Consider the following 21,987-nt stretch of genomic DNA (forward strand, 5'->3'; position numbering starts at 1 on the left):
TTAGGAGCTATCAAGTTTTTATTTTTCGGCTTTCTCTTCTTTGTCTGCCTTGCCAGCCTTCTTCTTTCCTTTGCCACCCTTCTCAGCTTTTTCTGCTTTGTCAGCTTCTTTAGCTTCTGCAGCTGCTGATGCAGCTTCCTCAGCCTCTTCTGCAGTGGTGGATCTGGTAAAGATCCATTGCGAGTGGTGCTTGGAAACCATGCGGATTTTTCCTGAAATTGAATAGAAACTCAAATTCATACTTCTTTCCTTGCAAGTTTCCTTTTCGAGACATATACAAATGTATGGTATTTAACTTCAAAGCCTTTTTTTTTATAAAAGAAACATGCAAATACCATAAACAAGAATGTGTCCATAGTACACGGATGCCCCACTCGCACTATCATTTTCTATGTTCAGTGGACCGTGAAAATGGGGTCAAAATTATAATTAGAAAGATCATATCATAGGGAACATGTGTACTAAGTTTCAAGTTGATGTAACTTCAACTTCATCAAAAACTACCTTGGGGGTAAGGGGGTCAGTGAAAAAAATTCTGTGAATTAAGTTTTTTTTATCCTACATTGAATTTTTGATGTCGTCCCTTATGATGTTGCTGTTTACATTGAAAGAATGTTTATTAATGTTTAACCATTTTCTGTACTAGTACAGTACTTTACATCCATGTCACAAAATGTCTTAAGTTTATATACATATTTGTTCCCCATCTCCTTTTTAAAAAGCATCAGAAAATTACTGCTAACTAAAGACACTTGGATGGATAAATTTGTACAAATTGCCTCCCGAATTGATGCAAACACACTGCATTCTAAACAGCTAAAGACTATGGATATAAAACCGTCTTTAATACAAAGCTTACAATTTTTTTGGTTTATTTTTGAATTAAGTCAATGTTTAATCTACATCTTTTACAAAATTGTGTTTGCTTACTAAAATCTGAATTATTTAAAACAATAAAAGGGGGAACATGTCCATTGGACACAGATGATGGCCTTGCTGGCATAACATATAAAGTTATAATGGGACACAATGTAACTAAGAACAGTAAAAGTGACTACCCAAATTTGAACTTGATCTGAGTTTTGTGGTAATAAGTATTGTGTATAAGTTTCATAACATCTGGCATGGTTGAGGTAAACTAATTCAGAGAACGGAAACAAATTCAGTAACTTTACCATGTGTTAATGGGGCATAACTCAAGAACAGTTAAAGTAACGTCCCTAAAATTCATACTGGATCTATTTTTTTCAGGCATTTTATTTATTTTTCTCTATTGATCAATCTTACCTTCCTTGTGTAAATCTAACAATCCTTTCTTGGCTAGGGAACCTCTGATTTTCAGTCTTTCTGACACTACTGATGGTGTGATCAATTTGTAGCTAGGTACTTCTTTTCTAAATTTTTCAAGAGTAACCTTGTCAAATAAAACCAAATTGTTCAACTTGTCCCTGACCTTTCCTTTGGACCACTTCTGCAAAGTACAATGAAAACCAACTTTAGATTCTGCTAAAGACAGAAAGATATAAAAAGACATCCACAAAAAGGAACTCAAGTTGAATCTTAAATGGGATATAGTGAACTTCATTAAACAAAGATCAATTTACTGATCACTTTTGAATATTAACTGCTATGTACAATTGAAGTAAAAGTTAGTTCCTAGTGAATGTATAATGTCAGTCTTCACGCTGAATGGCAGCCCAGGCTTGTAAAATTGCTCTCAGGTCTGTAAAAATCACATCTACAGGCCAACAGAATATCTAACTAAAGATTTTCAATAATTGAGGCCTGGGCCTGTAGATTTAAAAGTTCATCATGAAGACTGCAATGTATGCACAATTTAAATCTGTGGATAACATCCAATAGGTAGTTTTTTCCCAAATTTGTGTAATTTTAACTGCTTAAACTGAAATTGTTTTCTTAGTGTTCTGGATGTGATACTACATGTATGATTTCTGAAATGATTTTCTTTAGGTGTTTTGAATGTGTTGCTATACACATCTGAGATGATTTTCTTCAGGTGTTTTGAATGTGTTGCTATATGCATCTGAAATGATTTTCTTCAGGTTTTTTGAATGTGATGCTGCATGCATCTGAAAATGAATTTTTAAAAAGTGTTTTGAATGTGATGATACATGCATCTGAAATGATTTTCTAATAGTGTTTTGGATGTGATGCTGCATGTATCTGAAAATGAATTTCTTAGTGTTTTGGATGTGATCAAACATGCATCTGAAATGATTTATTTTCTTATAGTGTTTTGGATGTGATGCTGCATGCATCTGAAATGAATTTCTTAGTGTTTTGGATGTGATCAAACATGCATTTGAAATGAATTTCTTAAGTGTTTTGGGTGTGATGATACATGCATCTGAAATGATTTTCTAATAGTGTTTTGGATGTGATGCTGCATGTATCTGAAAATGAATTTCTTAGTGTTTTGGATGTGATCAAACATGCATCTGAAATGAATTTCTTATAGTGTTTTGGATGTGATCAAACATGCATCTGAAATGAATTTCTTAGTGTTTTGGATGTGATGATACATGCATTTGAAATGATTTTCTTGCAGTGTTTTGTATGTGGTTCTGTAATTTCTAATGACAAGATGGTATCTTAATATTTCCCTTAATATATCAGAATGCTATATGAAATTTGAGGGGAGAACACTTGTGATTGATACAAAATACATTCTGTTGACACCACCCAAATTTAGTACTCTAAAGATAAAACTAACCTAAAGATAATCTTTAAATATCCAAAAAATTTCTGAAAACATTCACAAAACCTTTATCCCAATAATATAATTTGCCTACATGTTCCAACAGGCTATACACTCAGTATTAGTTTTCTCTTTAACACATCTCCAATTTTCATTTAAAAATCTTTAAAGGAAAGGAAATAAATTCCTAGGATACACTTAAATCATACTACTAACTACACAATGTAGTTGATGCAATGTACATGTTCTAGTCCTAATGGTATTTTATTTGAATTTACAATAAGTTTTGACTACATCTATAATTAGATATTCCTGGAGGCAAACTCAAATATGCTGTTTTTGCAACCAATGTGTTCCTAGAATTTTATCACCCTTCCCCCCCCCCCCCCCCCCCCCCCCCCCAACTTTTTACAAAGTACTGTTAAATTGAAAATCCTCATCTATGTATTATATGGTTAACCTATATCAGAAACAAACTCGCCAACTAAGGACCATTCATTTTACCCTCTTCAACAAGAAATACTTTATTATTCCTCATTGGTAACACATTATTCTTACCTTCTTCTTGGCCTTTCCTCCGCCTTCCTTCTTTTTAACTGGCTGTTTTGAGCCCCCTTTGGACCCTCCTTTAGGGTCTGGTTTTTTAGCTCCCTAAAATACATGAAATGTTATCAGCTACAAATGTATCATTTTGCCAAAAATCTCACTGGAATAATATAGCAATATAATTAAAGTTCATTGTTTAAAAGAAAATAACAGTGCAAAATGTACATTGTATCCAAATGACCTAGACATACATGTATATCTTTATACAGCAGAGGAGGTACAGAATTGTATACATTATTTTCATATACTTGAAGTTGCAACTCGCTATAAATACTTGCTTAGTAATTGTTTCAGATTCAAATCTTATTTTCAAGGATTAATAATTATAGGCTTTTCCAAAATAATTTACAAATGTTATTCTACTACCCCTGATGTTCTGAAGGATTGGAAAATCAAAAATGCCTTAGATTTTGTAAGCGTATATACATTTTAAGGTTCATCATAACCTTTTGGCTAAAATGGCCGTATTTACACCCCAAATTTTACTCTGAGTACAGACTAACCTATACACCTGCAACAGTTTTAAGGGATGGCAGGAACTGGATATATAAATTTTTAATGCATTTTTTGTTTCAGAAAATTATAAACTTTTCTAGATTTTGCTATCCATTTTTTTTCGTTCCTGCAGAAGGTGCAAAAATTAACTAAGTAGTGAAAACGATTGAGAAGCTCCCCTCATATAATCAATGTTGTGAGTAGTATTAATTTAAATGGACAATAGACACCTGTAAACAATAGTTGATTTAACAGGTTTAAACTGTGTAACTGAGTGGACCGTATCAAATGAAACTCGGGTGTTTGTTTATTTTGCTATCTTCTGCAGACTGGAAAAAAATGAACATCAAAATCCAGGTAAGTTTTTAATTTTCTGAAACGTAGACTTCATATAACTTTTATATATCTAGTTCCTGCCATGCCTTAAAACTTTCCTGGATGTACCAGTTTGTCTGTACTCATAGTAATTTTGGAGGTGTAAACACGGCCATATTTTTCAATTCCTTATGATGAACCTTAATGAACTTTTTTAAATAATAAATGTAGACTGAAAACAATAGAATAAAGAACGAAAACATGGAAATTGTCAAAGAAGCACCAATGAGTCATCAACGCAGTGAGAAAATCGAAAATCGAAAGTTAAAACCCTGAACCATACAATTGAACCAAAATTAACACCACATTAGAAATTTCAACAAAATCATGTGTTTCAGCTCCTAGGACAGTCATAAGGATGAAACCAAATAAAAATTTGCACATGGGACAAAATCAGGAAACGAAAATAGATGCTGGTTCCCAGGGTTTGACACTAACATTAGAGGTGATGTAGTCCACAGGACTACCTAGAAAGAAATTTGGGAAGTCCAGGTAGTCCACCTGTAACACAGGTGAGGGCCGCAACGCGGCCCGAACTAGCTAGGGGGGTTTGGGGCATGTCCCCCCCCCCCCCCCAAGAAATTTTTTCCTTCAGGTTATGTGTCTAAACAAAGTTTTGTCCAAACTTTATAGTCTGAATAAAATTTACTGGTCTTGGGCATTGGACTAGTAGTGGCTAACAATGCAGACTGCTATCAAACATCTGGTTTGTTCCTCGTACTTCAGCAGTTGCTGAGGTACTGTAAATTTAGAGGTCTTTGGATAAGGTCAATGCATACATGCATGCATCTATTGATAACAATTCCTTTAAATGATTTAAACATATAGTTCAGACTATTGATTGACAACAACGGACTATATAAAACCAAATACCAATTTACTATTAGAGCACGTGTATAACGTGATCTACAACTCTTTTTGTAGGATAGATCATTGTTTGTACCAAATAATTTTCTGTTTGAACTTATATTTCATGCTGTTACAATTAGTTTTTAATAAGAGTGTAGTATATTTGGTATGTCGTGTGGTCACGCTTCCTCAATATCACCCTCCCCCTTTTTCACTTACAATCCGGTAAAATACATTTAAAAGCAGTTCAACTAAAGATTTACATAAATTTTCTAATTCTTATATATGCAATTGAATTTATTAACAAACTGCTTATTACTATAATCTTTTTATCAAACTTAAATTAAGATTTTAAGAAAAAACGTGGATTGAGTACCATGCTTGTTGAGAGTTTCGGAAAAGAGGCCAATAATTTCTTTTTCCCACAATGCAACGGCAATAAAGCTTACAACCATGCAAATAAATATTAATTTTTAATTTAATAAATTCTTGTACTCCACAATTAAAAGACATTTGAAAATATATTTTTTTCTGATCGATTTATTCATGACAAGGTACAGACAAAGATCAAGTATTCGTTGTTTTCATCCTTTTTCAGATACGTTAGCGATCAGCGCAAACCAGATGCGCAAAACTATCATCACAAAGGCATCGAAAAGAAAGTATGAAGTTCACATGTACATCTTTTTATATTGCCCAAAATCACTTTCTTTTCGTTCTAATGAGAAAAATGTTTTCAAAATTTCTTTAAAGTACATCTTGGACACATGACTAAGTCACTTCTGGATCACGTTTTTGATCCTTATATATAATATTTGGAATAAAAAAAGTGTTCTCTTTATCAGACTGGGGACAACCTGGGACTATTATACTAACCAATTGACAAACTTTTAAAATAAAAATCTTGGATTCCTTCCTATCACGTTCCAGATAAAATAAAATAGTCTTTCAAGACGTCATAATTAATTGGACTAGGGACAACCAAACGAATGAGTAACAATACGTCATTTCAGGAATCATGTCTTTCACATGAAAACATCGTCAATTTGGCTCACATGTATCCCTGCTGTATTTAAAGTTTCCAGCACTTTCATAATCGTCCTTTTGTAGGGTAGTATAGAAATAATGTATGTTCTGTAAGTACGTTATCTTGTTTGCCGTACAACTGAGGGAGGGTGACCATCTTGTTAAATTTCCCAAATAGTTTGTGCAGTATAAAATCAAACTATTTCACCCATTTGCTCAACATGTGTTGAAATTGACGATGCAATTATGCATACATTTTTGTCACATGGGGATGGAAGTCACATGACAGATTCATTTAAAAAACGTATCCTGGAACTACCCTATCCCTAAACTGATTTTTTTTTACTTTAAATTTTAATAAATGGTTCAAATTTATAGAAATGTAACAAGTTTTCCCAAAGAACTTTTTTTTATCCTTTGAAATTGAGTTATTTAATATATATACATGTTACAACGTAGTAAGTTGCCTTGAGCATGTTGAGAATTTGATACTTTTTTTCAAAGTTTTCATAGGCTTGTAACATTCTAGTTATTCAGCTGAGGTCTTTTCAGCTTATTGAAAGTTTGCTACATATTCATTCATTAAGAAAACAAATACTATTGAATGTTATGTGTAAGTTTTTCGAATAATTTACTCACCACAGAATACTTTAAAGATATCACATAACACATATCAATTATTTTTTTTTCATCATTGATTGAATGCCTTCTAAATATTTCATTTGTTCTTGCAACAATTTCAGTATAAAAGTGTATCATATGCTCTTGGTGCAGCGGTTTATTTTCATATGGAATCCACTGTCATTTATTTTTTCTTATTAATTTTGCAATAATTTACAATTGTCTTTTGTCTAGATCTGTACATGTATTTGCTGAAAAGGGGAGTTGAAGGGGTGGAATAAGCAAGACACATACAAGATAAATGGATTGTTTCTGCTCAATATAACAGTATAAAGAAGAAAACACCAGCTTTATTTTATGTTTTATGTTCCAGAGTTGTATGATTGCATGCTATTGTCAATATTCAATTCATCAACACAGATAATTAGAAATAGTCTTTATAAGTTGAACAAAGATAAAGAATCTGTTCTATTTTGAATCTGTTCTTCACACAGAAACTGAACACATCTGTATTTGATTTAAAATAATAAAAATCTTACCAATTTCATAAATATTGATTAAATATGATTGCAGAAAATGTAAATAACCCTACAGACGATGACAGACCTTTTGAAAGATATTCTGTATGGAATCATTCATGGCTTTAGAGACAGTATTTTAGGTACTGTAAAGATATTTAAACTAGATAATCAAGATGAAGAAGAAGAAAGTGATAGATCATCAGAGCCTATGACAACACTAGCAAGGAGGAGGGCCGAAAAGAGAAAAGACAAATCATCCAGTCAAAAACAGCAGAAGTAAGGATTTCCAAATGATTTTTACTGGTTGTTCTTATATGCTTTAGTTGTGCTGTAACACCATACAGTCGCAGGTTCAATTGGGGTGGAGCATTCACAGACATATCTAATTTCCTCACATTCAGATTATTTATGTTAATTAATGCGTTGATTATACTTCATTTGAATAACTGGTTTTTTTTTCTAACATGCTTCAATTAGTATATAAGACCCATTGGTGGCCTTGGATTGTAATGATGTCTCTTTGACACATTCCCTATTCACATATATATTTTCTAATACATTATTACAGCGTTTGTCCTATATGACGTGTGTATTCAGTAGAGTGCCTCCCTGTGCTTAAGGTGTAAGCTCTTATAATATGCAAGATAACAGAGTGTGGCCATGTCATACTTCTATATGTTTTTTTTTTACTTAAGGCCACACCAATTTGATTCCTTGTTCAACGGACCCGCCCGCACCTATTTTTTTCAAAACAGATTTTTTTTTTTTTTTTTTATATTCCCGCTTCCCGCATCCGGAAATGTAATCATGTCTATTTCCCGCACCGTTTTTTTGTAAATATTATAAAAAGATATCAACATTGGTTTCTTTCCCCCTTACTTATATTCCCTATCAAAAAATGTTCGTTGTTAGAATAAAGTACAAAGAACTTCTGAAGGATTTGCCTTCAACTGCAATTATATTATATGCTGGCAAAACATAACTATCTATAGCCGCTGCATGTTTATGCACCTGTCCTGATTGATCCAGGGGCCTGTCGTTCAGCAGTTATCGTTTGTTGATGTTGTTCATTTGGTATTTTCCCGTTTGGATATATAAATTAGATCGTTGGTTTTCCTGTTCGAATTGTGTACGCTAATAATTTTGGGATCCTTTATAGCTTGCTGTTTGGTCTGTATCAAAGCCCTGTGTAAAAGGCCGTATTTGACCTGTGTTTGTTATTGTCAGGTTGAGAACAACCCTCCCGCAGACAAGGGGTCATTTTACTGATGTAGAAAAGAAAATAGAAATACCAAGGATTTGTATAGTTCTTTATACAAAACCTTTGAAAACTTAGAATTTTGTACCCAAAAGAGGAGAGTTACAGCATAGTTTAAACAACTTTTTCTAAAAGAGGGGTCCACTTATTTTGAATAATATTAAACTGTTAAAGTAAATGTGTTAATTTAACATGGTTAAAGTCCAGGAATATTACAAAATTCTTGGACATGTTTTGACCATTCAATACTAGATAGATATATAATTCTTTGAGAAAATATGAGCCCTTTTGTACAAACAAATATATTATAACTTATATTGATCCCTCATAAAACATGTAAAAGGGATATTTATAACATTAAGGGGTTGCCCCCAAACTGATTATGACTTGGATGGAGAATTGTCTCATTGTCAGTCACACATACATAGACCAGATTTAATTATTTCTTGGTGAACAGGGAAAAAATACTTCAGAAATTAAAGAAATGTCAAAGTACAAGTTATAAATCAAGTTTTATTATTGTCAAAACCTACTATTTTATGTTTACAAAAAAAAAATATAATCGCTCGCTTTTACTTTTCAAGCTTTGCCTAAAAAATTTGCAAATTAAATATTTTTTTATTAAAATTTTCAAATCGCTCGCTCGCCCCAAATTTTGGAGTCCAAAAATCCGTAGAACAAGAAATTAAATTGGTGTGGCCTAAGGCATATTTATCTAAAACTCATATTAAAGATGTCATTTTTCACATTAATTAATGTTTTTAGAAGGTGAGGTTAATACCTTGGCACAAATATATGGTGTTCATATATTTCAAGTCGTTCAAATCCCTCTTGTATGAAACAAAGTATTTGATTAAACGAAAGAAATCTCTGTATTACTGAAAAGTTAATACACCAAGGTATTTGATATCATAAACTTGTCAAAACTGTTTCTAAATTCTATCATCTGTCCAAGGACACAATACCTAAATATAAATCAACCTGCAGACATCTTATACTTTTAAGTTCTTCACATCCAATCATTTATAGTGATAGTCTATACAAAGCATGAAAATGTTGTCATTCATCCCAAAAGCTAACCAAACCAATAAACAGACCTATTCTAAGTTATTCACAAGGGATATAGTTAAGATACTGTTATCAAGTCAAGTCATTCAAAGATTGCATTTTTGGAATAAATATTGATTCACTCAAAGGGTCTTTGCATTGGAAATAAACACATTAGTTCCAAAACCAGATGATGGCACATGCATGATACAGGTTATGTTCCTCTCATATATTTAATGATGGTATGATAATAAACCCTTATCTTGAGGGATTGTACTTGATTTTTTTATGATGAAGATATAAACTTTCAATCAGTTTAATTAAGGTCTGGATCCGGAGCTGGCATGTCAGTAAATGCTAGTAGTTCTTTGTTAATTTATGTTGATTATTGTCATTTTGCAAAAGTTTCTTTTATAAACTATTCTAACATGCATCAGACTCAGACTTCCTTTAAACTTGAGTTTTACTGCATTTTTCTGTGTGTTTGTTTATTCCAAGTTGTCTAGAGATATAAGAGAGGGTTGGGATCTCTCAAAACATGTAAAATCCTACCATATTTTTGTATCTGTCCCAAGTCAGGAACCTCTAGTCATTTTCCTGAATTTGTAGACTTTATTGTTTAAAGGCCAGCTGAAGCCTGCCTTGGGTTTGGGATTTTCTTGCTGCCGTAAGGACTCATTGGTGGCCTTGGCCTGTTTTCTGTCACAAATTTACATACATGTAAATACAGGAGGATACATGTTATTTTGAAATTCAAAACATTCATTAAGTATTGAAAACAAAGTTATTATTCCCTGTAATGTTTCTGATCTTTTTCTAACCTGTAAATGTAAATTTATATAATTGTCATCTTGATTTATTATAGGAATCCAAGAGTATTACAGAGATTATTCCTGTGTTGTGGTTGGAATGGAGGAATCTTTTTAGTAAGTTGACAAACAGAATATAAGAAATATTTTAAGAATGTGTTTTAAAACTTGTATTTCAAGTATACAGTAAACAAAAGTACTCTTATTGGACAACCAATCATGTTTATTTTTTTTACCCACTAGTTTTCTTCAGTTTCTTTATTATCCCTATAAACTACATGGTAGACAATGCATGGGTTAATTATTATGATCCGTATTACATCATAAATAATTTAGATAACTTGATACTTTTAAAATACCGATAAGTACTATGAGTGAATAAAAAAAGAATTGTTTTAATTTCCATCTTTTCATTTTGTAGGGTCTGAAATGAGAAAATGAAAACTAACAAATCAAACAAAAAACTTTGATAAATTGAATTTTCCAAAGTATTTGCAATTAGATAGAGCTCAAATATATTGTTAAAGTCATGAATGGAAATATTATTGTTTATATGATGATTAGACCAATTGTTTAAAAATAAAAGTAGCTTTCAGAATTTAAAACTTAGTATTTCTGAAAAAAGATAGGAATTTTTAAATCTGGAAATGAGTTTTGGACATGGTATTCCATAGAAATACTACTTTTGATATCTAGAAATTCTGAAAGATAAAAATATCAAATAAAAGATATTTTATACTGTAAAAAGTAAAAAAACCTGGTTACATCACTGAGTTTTTATCAGTAACATCTAACACTATCAGTCTATGTACAATATAATTTTTTTTTCCAGGCTAGTATATTACTTTTTAATTACGTACTGATACCAGTATTACAGTGGTTCACAGAACTTATCTTTAGTGAGTATGAAGTTAATCATGACCATCAGGTATATCCATTTAAAGTTAACATGCTTCACTTATTCCCAATTGATGTAATTCATAACTAGGAGTCTTTTTTTAAACTTAGTGTGTACCACCTAATATTCCCCATTAAAGTACAGCATGATCAGTAATGTCTCTTTTACATGTATTTTTGCTGATTATCTCCCCTTGATGATTATTGAAAAATGGAATCTGTATGGTATAATATCATGGTATAAATCTACTTAGATATTTAGACTTCACCTATTCAATATCCTTCCTTTGACTCCAAGCTCAAGGAAGGTTATTTTCATCTGATCATGTAAGAACTCATACATTTTTTCATACTATTGTAAGAGATGATGTTTGCAAAATTGAATATGCTGCTTTTCGTAGAACTTCATGAATTGTGATGCATGTAAGTGCTAAGTCCACTATTGCATTTATTAACTATATTTTTTTTTATAACACAAGTTTAATATTTGAAGTACATGCAGACAGTGATGCATATGAATGGATGGATTCAGGCTCCCCTGTTCCTTGAATTTGAAAATTGTCGTTCTTTTTGGCATTCAACATGTGAAACAATTTTGAAAGAATGATACCCTAACTTACCTTAACTTCTGCATTGACTGTTGAGTAGACAGATGATTGCTTATTCTAACTGATTAATAATAATTTTATTTTAATTATTGACAGGTAGCTCTGGTACAGAAGTTAGTGTATGGTCTTATATAGGACCTGTATTGTCATGGACATTTAGTGCTCTCTGGATTTTACCTTTGTTTGTACTTAGCAAAATAGTCAACTGTTTCTGGTTTCAGGTAATCTATTTACATGTATAAGTGTTTTGTTCAAGAAAGAATTCAATCAATCATACATGTAAGTTTCATTTATTTTTGCTAAACTGATTAAATCTTATTTAACAGATTTATCAAATAATACAAAAATAAAACCGTTATTATCTCTATTTTCTTAAATTTCCCTTTGATATTTTTTCGATTAGACATTTTCAAATCACTCTAATCGAATGATTATGGATTATATTGTCATGAGATAAAATCAACGGTACTAACTTTGTTGCACCAGATGCGCATTTCGACAAAACATGTCTCTTCAGTGATGCTCGAGCCTACGTCATTGAAAATAGCGATAAACAGATATGAACAAACTTTCAAACTCATTCTCGGCTACATTTCAAGAGACTCCCATTTGTATTTATAAAGAGCCTTGTATAACCTATAAAAACATATAAGTTTAAAAAAGGTAATATTTTGTAAATTTTCTCAGCTCACAAATATTATCTAATGCAGTCTTCACTATAAACTTTTGAAGCTACAACCAATCACTCACTTAGAAAAAGTGATAGATTTGAATATCTGTAAAAGCAGAAATTTTCGTGCAGGATTTAATTTTGAATTTTTGGTGGAAAGAAAACATCCACGAAATTAAAACCCCACAAAAATTTAACCTACGTATAATATATGACTTCCATTTACTGGAAACCACAAAATTAAATCCCCATGAAATCTTATCTAGAGCTGAAACTACAAAATATTAACCTAAAAAATAAATGTTTCTACAGTATTGTCTTGTAATAGAAATTCTTACAGGCCAGATTGAAATTTTTCAAGCCTGTGCAGTTGGTTTAAATGTGAAAACAGCCAATAAGATTAAATTTCTAGTATCTTTTATTCCTAATTCTCAAACCTCAGCAACGTTCTTTAGGAAATTTACATATCTTGTTTTAATAGAAATAGTACTTAGATTAATTTGCAACTTAAGATATCCTGTACTGCCTTAAGTTACTGATACAAATAAGGAGTATGTAGAAACATATATTTCAATATACAGAATGTACTGGTATATAGTTAGGGTGTCAGACCACCAATTAAAATTCCCTATCTGTTCAAACAAATTTTGCAATTTTCACAACTCTCTAAATATTTTACCTTAAGTTTAACTTCATAGAAACCTGGTATATCCTGAATTGTACATGTATCAGGTTTCTACATGACAAATTTCAACACACCTTTAAAATCTTCTAAGAAAAAAACTGACCTTTGAACAGAGGTACTCCAAAAATAACCCCTGGTTTTCTGAAGATCTTTAATTAGTATGATATAGAGCGCATAAATCCTGAATTTTTAATGCAAACTCATAGACAAGTGAATTTTGGCTCAAAAAGGTTTAAATATATTTCACTTTCACCAAAAGGTTCATTTCTGCAAATTTGTTGGTTAGTTTAAGTAAACAATGACATCAAAAGCACTATTTTGTGTCAAGAATAGGGATACTTTTACATAGGTTCTAAATTGGAGGGAGTAATTTGTGGTCTGACACCTTAATAAAGTATGTCAATCAGGGTTAAGACTTAATGAATTACAGTACCTTTTTTTTTTTTTTTTTCAACAGTAGGTAGGAACAAGTTAAAACCTGTGAATTCATATATTTACTGAATTTTCCATTAAAAGTTTATGGTTAGGCCAACTAAAATTAATTAGTAGATTTTCATCCAAATTTTTGAAAAAAATGGGGCGGGTGGGAGGATTTTATTTTTTAATTTTTATTTCAAAATTTGAAACAGGAAGTTTGGAAGGAAACACAATTTTTGACGGTTACCGGAAACAGAGATGAACAAATCCGGAAATCGAAAATTTTTCAAAATAACAAAAATCTGGGCGGGACGATTTCAGAGGGGCGGGCGGGGATGAAAATCTACCAATTAATTTTAATTGGCCTTATATGCCATACTATTGCTTTTTCATTTTAGGACATTGCTGATGCAGCGTATGTTAAATCCAGGGGGAAACCCCAGTTGTTATATATAAGTACACTTATAGCAGACATGTCTTTCAGTCTACTGATACAGGCACTCTTCCTTATACAGGTACACATAAAGTTTTCTACTCATCATTTCAATCCACTTTTAAAGTCTGAACAAAGTATTGTCACACATAAAAGCATGTAAACAAAAGACAAGGAATAAACAGAATTGAAGTTCAGAAGAGTAAAGAAGTACTGTAAATTCACAAATTATTGCATGTATTTATTACCGGTATTGCAATTTTGTAATTTAAGACTAAAATGCTATTTTCATTTTTTGTGATATTAATAAAAATCCTGTTTAATTCATATGAAGGAGCCTCAATGGCCAAGTGTTTTAAGTTTTTACTACTTTATTGATTAGCTGGTCAACACTGAGGTTTTGAGTTTGAATCCTGCTGCTGCGGTTGCACTCGATTCCAATCTTAACTGGTTTTCCAATCCAAGGTCTTGGTTTTCTCTGGGCATTCCGGCTTCCTCCACTAACAAAACTAGCCACCAAGAAATAGCCCAAAAGTGGCGTTAAAACACCAAAAATCAAAACAAATCAATTCATATGAAAATGCGAGTTTAAATTATTGCAATTATAACCATGTCTCATTTTAATTGCGATAATAAAAACCTAATTTCTGAGTTTACAATAAAAGTCCAAAAGAGTACATCATTGTAGATTCTCTTGAATTTGTAGGATAATACAACAAAGTGATGGTAAATGATAAACTTTAGCACTTAGTACCGTCAAACCAATAAAACAACAAGTAAAAATATCATGTATAGTTGACCACCATCGTTTAGATTTGACCATATTTATGAGAGTTATAGGACTTTTGCAATATTCTGCCTAATGTACTACAATGGGCACACAATTTAATTCTTCAATTTTACAGCTACATGGGAGATGTAGCAACCATATAACCATTTTGTTTATTTCCAGAGTACAGCTGCCATTTTTTTACCTATTCCTATGGTTGGGACAGTTGTTGGTTTAATACACATGTGCTTGTTACATTCACTGTACAGTTTTGAATATAAATGGTTCAATATGGGTAAGTTTATTTCAGATGTAAAATTAAACAAATACAGATTCAAATGGAAAACCAAATATTTATTACATATTCTAATGCAACTCTTTGCAACATTGTTTGTAATGTTCATTTTGATTGGATTACCTATTTTCTTGGCATCAATTCACAATTGATGCTATGAAAATATTTGTGCAAGGGCAGACAACGTTTGACAAATTGTATGATTTGACGTTGCTTTCTGTCAGTCTTATTAGAATGGAGATAACTGTATGTTTTATTTTAAGGCAGTAACAATCTACAATGATTAATGATTAATCATGTTTTATTCTAGTGATTCTGTAATTTAAAAAAATAACTAGAATAATTGAAATATGATAACCACGATATACTTTTAACTACAATTAAATCTATAAAGACAAGGAAACAAAATAATAACAATAAATCATACTTTAAAGGCTAGATAACCTAATTTGTAAAAAATAAAAAAATGTTTGTTTTCTTAATATTAAAGTCATAAGAAACGAGTGACTGGTGAAAAATAATGTTATTCAAATCCGTGAACCAATGCATACAAACATCATTAACTTAGTCTTCTGTGAACAATCTTATCGTTTTTTTTCGAATAAATTTAGTATAATCGTCAATATTTTTTTAATCGGTCAGTGTTGTTGTGAAAATATGGCAGATAAGTAAAGTTCATGTTTTGAAGCCGAAGTTTAACGATTGTCACCTGTTTGTCAACAATCAACAACAAAGCATGGATATTGAGAAAGTGTTTAACATGTACAATCAGATAATAGTTTATTTTAATGACATCCATGCCTATTGCGATCACCGGATTTTTACGAGATGGGTTACACTGAGGTCACTTTGCATACAGAAAATATGTCGTGGAAGCAATTAAAATAAAGTAAACTTCTTCTAAATGTGAACAAATTAAAGAATTTTCTTCAGAAAAAAGTATATGTACATATAAGTTTTATAATGAGAACTATCCATTGAGTTATAAAAAAAACATAAAATTATGCAATATTAATGCATTATTTTTTTTAATTTGAGGTTTCTTATGACTTTAATGTACAGAATAACTATTTTTTAAATTTGTAACTTATTTCTGTAACTTACTGAAAATGTAAAATTTTAAAGCAGAAAAAAAATCCCAATTCTTTTAGAATGCAAATCCTGCATCTTGTAACCAATTGTCTATCTATAAATATTTATTTTCAATGAAAAAAGAAAGAAAAGTTATCAAACATGTCAGTTTTTTTGCATTAAAAAACCAGGAGAATGAAAGTTAAATTGTTCAGAATAATTATTTAAGAAATTTGTATTGCATTAAAACAGAAGTGTAAAGACTACTGTTATTACACAAAATGTACAGTACTAACTGACATTTAGATATTATGACTATGTGAGAATAATTTGATTTTGGATGTAACACATCTTCTGATTATCTGATGATATTTTGTTATCAGCCCATAGACATAATTTAGTCATGTGACTGTGACGTCTTTTTCGGTTTTTTTTTTATGGTTTTCTACTGTTTAAAATGGAATTTAGAATTAAATTATAAGAAATGACTGTAATATTTTTTCTATCTATTCAAAGTCAGGGGCGGATCCAGCCATTTTAAAAAGGGGGGGTTCCAATTACATGTCCCCATTCAAATGCATTGAACCCCCCCTCTGGATCCGCGCCTGAAAATAACATAAAAAATGTGTTGCACTCTGTTAAATAACCCACTACGCGCATTATTCAGTGTTCACCAAATTTTTTATGTTATTTCTTCATAGATAGAAAAATATTACAGTCATTCCTTAATTAAAATTGAGAATGGAAATTGTAATGTGTCAAAGAATTTGTTGCCAATAGTTGAAGGCCAGCAATGCAGATGTGCAGAATTTTGCAGTTTCATTTTGTCTTAAAACTTTATTGTTATTAATTTTCTTGATAATTTTAGGTTGGGAAGTGCATAAAAGATTACAGTATATAGAAAATAGATGGCCCTATTTTTGTGGATTTGGTTTACCTCTAGCTTTAGTAACCTCATTCCACTCTTCTGTTGTTATCAGGTATGTTGTTAGAATACATGATGATAAATTCATTACAAACAAAATGGACGCTTGATACTTTTGTTTGTTCTTCCTATGATCTGTTTCATTAAAGTTTTGTGTTTGACCTGTTCAGAAATCGAAACCACGACCTCACCCACTCGAGGCAAGCATACTACTATTCAGCATGGAGGCAAGCATGGTCACCTGCAACTTACAGTCATCTTTAGATCCTCTCAAACATTTAATTTAACTTGATTCCAGAGTTAACTAATTTTCAAATGAAATAATCATTTCAACTTTTAACAATCGTCATTTTAATGCTGTTTACTACCAAAAATCTGAATGCAAAAACAAGTTCGTCAATATAAACATATATATTTCGAATTTTCTTCAAAGTTATAGCGCCAGAACCTGCCATTTTTTAATGCATTGTTCCCAAGTAAGATACATCTACCAATTGAACAAGTTGCCCCGATCCCAGTCACTGTCAATGTAGACATTGGAATATTTACGAAACCTCATTTTAATGATCACCTCTTTTGACTTTTGATATTTCCCAAGAGTGACTGCTTAATACAAGTTTGGGGGCATATAATTAATTTAAATGAAAAGGTCAATCTTAAGTCTTCAGAGCTTCAAGTTATAAACTGTTCGGTTGCCCTTCTGTACTGGCTTTCTTTAATGTTAAAAGAATAATGAAGTTGGGTAAAAGTACATACATTTGATAAACCATCTTACTGCTAAGAATTAAGATTATACTTTTAAGCAATGACTGAGTTGTTTTCATAAACTGTAGATTTAAAAAATGTTGCATGTATTTATTATTCAAATTTTTTAAGAATGGACAAAAATGTGTGGATTAATAATTGGGATTTATGAAAAAGTTGCCCCTACATATATAGGTTTAAGTTATTTCGATACATGCTAGTCTTATTATTGGCATGAATAATAACAATCTTGCAATAATTTCTGAATTGACTTTATTAAGTTTATACAGATTATGTGCATATGCAAATCAGTACAAATAAAAAAATATCTACTTTTTACTTTTTATGGCCTTTTAAATATTTGGACATGCACACACAAATATATGGCAAAGTCAAGCCAGTTTTTCAGTCATGCTTATTTCTCATTGTTCAAGATCTAATTATTTTACAAAAATGTATTTGATTCATATTTTGATGATATTTGATATTAATTAATCTAAATGCCATTAGTTTGACAATAACACTTAAGTTATCTTCAAATTTATTAAGTCAACATTTTTCGCAGGTCTTAATAAATTTGCAGATAACTTAAGTGTTGTTGTCAATCTAGTGGCATTTAGATTTTTTCTTTGACAACCATGCATACCATCTGTATCCACTTAAGGAAGCTCTGCCTTCACAACTTTAGAGGCCTTGGTTCAGCAGTCCTCCATTGATATTTATTAGTAATAGATGTTCTGCTGTATGGGTTTAAGTTAGCTCATTGTTTCTATGTTCTTAGTCATTTGGTCTCTGATGGATAGTTGTCTCATTGGTCATTAAAAAACATCATCTTATTCTAGGTGTTAAGAAACCAACAATCAATCAATCTTTTTATTTTATCTTTCAGTGGATGTCTTTTCTCTATCCTGTTTCCATTATTTATTGTAAGTGCCAATGAAGCAGAGGAACCACAACAGAATTTGTAAGTAACATTAACGTCCATGTTTTATAAAAATGATGACACAAACACCATGAAAATACCTGTACAGAAAATAGTTATTTTTGGTCTTTTGAAGTATTTCAGTTCACTTTTATTAACAGAATTTCCTATTGAAAAATAGGTTTTTGTTTTGGGGATGTAAGGCCGGGTGGGTGGCTGTCAAATAATGTCCCTGCTTTTACTCATGAACCCTTCAACCAAACCTTTTCAAATTTTGATATATTGTTATTGATGACAAAATGGAGGTCAAGTGTAATATTGATGATTTTCACTTTCAATGTTCAGGAGTTATGGTTCTTGAAAGATTGAAAAATGATGTTTCCATCTTGTTTTTAGCTTAAATTTCCATAAAAATAAAAAATAAGAGATACCGTACATATAATCAGATACGTATAAAATGATTTGTTTCTTTTTCAGTAATTTCCCATTAAAGTTGTTTTCACCAGTAGTTAGTATATCCAATAGTCTATACAGTTCCTTGTTCAAAAAGCCATCCACTGCCAGTAAGCCAAAAGAGTCAACATCACAACAATCAAGTGAGTCAAGGTCATCTCCTAGGAGACACATCAGACTACAAGAAAGTCACAGATAACCATACCCAAACTATAGAACTTTATTTATTTTTATGCTTATTTTTACTGTCATAATCCAATCCAGCAATAATTGATCTCCAAATATATGTTGATCAAAAACAGTTTATATAATAGAATAAGGTTTTTGAATGTATAGCCTGGTTTGTTTTCTCTTTGCATCTAATTTTGGAACTCAGTCTGTTTGGTTTGTTTGTATATGATTACTTATCTTATTTGAGAAAATAGTACATTGAAAAAACAAATACCACATTCTGTGTTTATTGTTTTAATATGGATTTAATGACCTAAACTGAACTAAAGCTGTTAAAAATATTTTTTTCAAATGCCGGAATAAAAATGTCAATGTGTAAAAATCTGAGTAGATTTTATGTAAATTGAAGTTGTTAATATTACACTAAATTTGATGTATTTATTGTATGTATGTATATGTGTATGTGTGTATGTGTGTTAGTGATAGAAGAGAGGCTGGTAAATGTTTTAAAAACAATGTTGTTTGAATAATGAAATACATGTCTGGTTGTTATTTGTCTGCAGAATAAATATGTGTGTTACATTTATTCTTACTGCCATAAAACAGAGGAAGAGAACTTGTCTTTCTTCATAATTGTGCCCAAAAATTAATTGTTTTTGGTCAAGGCCATAAAAGAATTAATTGTTTTTGGTCAAGGCCATAAAAGAATTAATTGTTTTTGGTCAAGGCCATAAAAGAATTAATTTTTCAAATCCAGAACTTTTTTTTATATGAAATTATAAACCAAATATTGAAACAAAAATTATCTTCCAAAATAATATTAAGATTATGGAAGAATTTTTCCATAGCTTCTTGGCATGGGTTGCTGGCATAAAATAATTTTAAACAATATGTTAAACTTTAATCATCTCATTCATTGTTATTGTAAACAATACATTTTTTGAGATAAAAGAAGGTTTTTATACCAACTTATGTCCAACACTGGCTGTCGTCTAAGTTCTAAGGCTGTCAACCATGTGGGTGGTATTTACGACATGGACTAGCCAGGAGGATCTTGCACTGTTGAATTCCAAGGTTATCACAACAGCTGTGTTAAGCTATAATTATTGCAGTTTATATGAATTATCTCCCTTTACGGACTCATAATTACTTATTCTGTCATCATCCTTTCATGGAGCACTTTTAAACGTCTTAAAGGCATACAATACAATTTTGATCCCATATTGAAATTTTGCTGACAATTTGTGTATACCGGTAAGCTATTTTTTGCCTGATTAAATCAAGTATGTAATAAAAAATATACCTTCATGTGCTACTTTTTGGAAAAAATGAAGTCCAAATTTTATAGATTTGCTCGGATTTGTGGACATATTTTTCCTTTCGACAGATAAACTTTTTTGTTTAAAAAGATAAACACCAGTGTTTTTTGGATATGATTGCTTTCAAGAAATCTGTAGACATATACCATTGACTCAGGGCCATGTCCTCACGTCAACCGTTTTATTCTAAACATCTCAGATTCTTATGATTGTCTTGCTTTAAAATGTAAAAACAAACAAAAGGATTGAACTTAAACAACTTTCCTGTAATGTTCTTCTCATAATCTTCATGTTTGATATTTCCCTTGACTTATATGCGTGTTTCTAACAACACGGATACGAAGTGAAATACCATCTCTGACTCTCAGTGACTGCTGTGGAAAGTAAACTTGGAATTGATAGTACACAAATAAAACACAATAAGTACATTGCTCATACACTTGTATCCGGGATTGGCTATTTTTAAAGTTGAGTAACTATTCAGATTACAAAAATTACATTTTACATGTGCATGATTTAGTTTTGAAAATAATACTATCCAGCTACATTGTATACCAGGGCTGCCAAAAATGCATGAGACTCGCGCATATTCATGCTTTTTTGCGGCATTATCCTTTGATCTATTGGTTTTTTTCTCTTTGATCTTTGGCCAAATCTCACACATTTGCTTCATGCAAAGTTGGCAGAACTGCTATACATGTGTCAATGAAAGCAACGGCAATCATATCCATCAGAGCATTCTGCTCTTTGATTGGATAAATTATTTGTAAACTCTGTTTTATATAAATGACCTTTTTCAAATAGCTCATATCTATCATATGTTCACGAATGAAGTACAAAATGTCTTTTTTTTGGCTGCATATTTATCAAATTAAAAAAATTGCACTTTTTACGTTTTCATGAAAATTGGCACACATAATCGTCTTACGTAATCAAACCAAATGGCATTTTAAAACAGAGGGGTCCATGAACTCGTTTTCAAGTGAGATAAGTCGAAAACTGAATCCTTTCCCGATAAGTCATAGGCCAAAGACCACAGTGAATATAGTTCCCTTTGATTATAGTGTATTTTTTCTTTATTTTTTTTTCTTTCCCTTTCTCATACATTTCTTAGCTTTTCTGGGGTGGAAATGATGGAAGAGAGCTGAAATAAACTTTTGGATGTTTTATTTTAACTGATTTTGATCAGGAAAGAGTGATTAGGCCAGGTGCAAAAAGGTAATATTTACACTCTTTGGAACATCCTTTGACTTGCCTATAGGGGTGTGGATGTGTATTGACC

The 21,987-nt window shown here is 31.3% G+C and overlaps 2 protein-coding genes across 4 annotated transcripts; one reads left to right on the top strand and one right to left on the bottom strand.

Annotated features, from left to right (window-relative positions):
* Nucleotides 1–5,533, bottom strand: LOC139524617 (small ribosomal subunit protein eS25-like). Its single transcript, XM_071319564.1, has 4 exons — nt 5,421–5,533; nt 3,278–3,370; nt 1,288–1,471; nt 1–212 (listed from the first exon to the last, which is right to left on the bottom strand). Exons 1-4 carry the CDS (start codon nt 5,421–5,423, stop codon nt 19–21), a joined length of 474 nt encoding a protein of 157 aa, XP_071175665.1. The 5' UTR covers nt 5,424–5,533; the 3' UTR covers nt 1–18.
* A 91-nt stretch (nt 5,534–5,624) lies between these two features.
* LOC139524616 (etoposide-induced protein 2.4 homolog) lies at nt 5,625–19,968 on the top strand. 3 transcript variants are annotated; one of them, XM_071319561.1, is made up of 10 exons: nt 5,625–5,706; nt 7,265–7,488; nt 10,383–10,443; nt 11,159–11,225; nt 11,928–12,052; nt 14,002–14,118; nt 14,989–15,100; nt 17,040–17,151; nt 18,730–18,804; nt 19,240–19,968. In XM_071319561.1, exons 2-10 carry the CDS (start codon nt 7,289–7,291, stop codon nt 19,412–19,414), a joined length of 1,044 nt encoding a protein of 347 aa, XP_071175662.1. In that variant the 5' UTR covers nt 5,625–5,706; nt 7,265–7,288; the 3' UTR covers nt 19,415–19,968. The 3 variants fall into 3 exon arrangements, with proteins under 3 accessions (XP_071175662.1, XP_071175664.1, XP_071175663.1); XM_071319563.1 differs by having other exon boundaries at nt 5,653–5,692; nt 6,926–7,488; XM_071319562.1 differs by having other exon boundaries at nt 5,700–5,721.
* The last annotated feature ends 2,019 nt before the right edge of the window (nt 19,969–21,987 follow it).

The sequence above is a fragment of the Mytilus edulis genome, chromosome 5 (genome assembly GCF_963676685.1).
Source record: "Mytilus edulis chromosome 5, xbMytEdul2.2, whole genome shotgun sequence".
Taxonomy (NCBI): Eukaryota; Metazoa; Mollusca; class Bivalvia; order Mytilida; family Mytilidae; genus Mytilus; species Mytilus edulis.

Bases quoted from the DNA above. Each gene is read 5' to 3' on its own strand.
- LOC139524617 (XM_071319564.1), bottom strand. The intron at 1,472-3,277 runs GTAAGAATAATG...TGTACTTTGCAG, and splicing joins GAGGAAAGGCCAAGAAGAAG to AAGTGGTCCAAAGGAAAGGT. The intron at 213-1,287 runs GTAAGATTGATC...ATTCAATTTCAG, and splicing joins GTTAGATTTACACAAGGAAG to GAAAAATCCGCATGGTTTCC.
- LOC139524616 (XM_071319561.1), top strand. From the start codon at position 7,289: ATGACAGACCTTTTGAAAGATATTCTGTATGGAATCATTCATGGCTTT. The intron at 10,444-11,158 runs GTAAGTTGACAA...TTTTTTTTCCAG, and splicing joins GGAATGGAGGAATCTTTTTA to GCTAGTATATTACTTTTTAA. The intron at 17,152-18,729 runs GTATGTTGTTAG...TTTATCTTTCAG, and splicing joins CACTCTTCTGTTGTTATCAG to TGGATGTCTTTTCTCTATCC.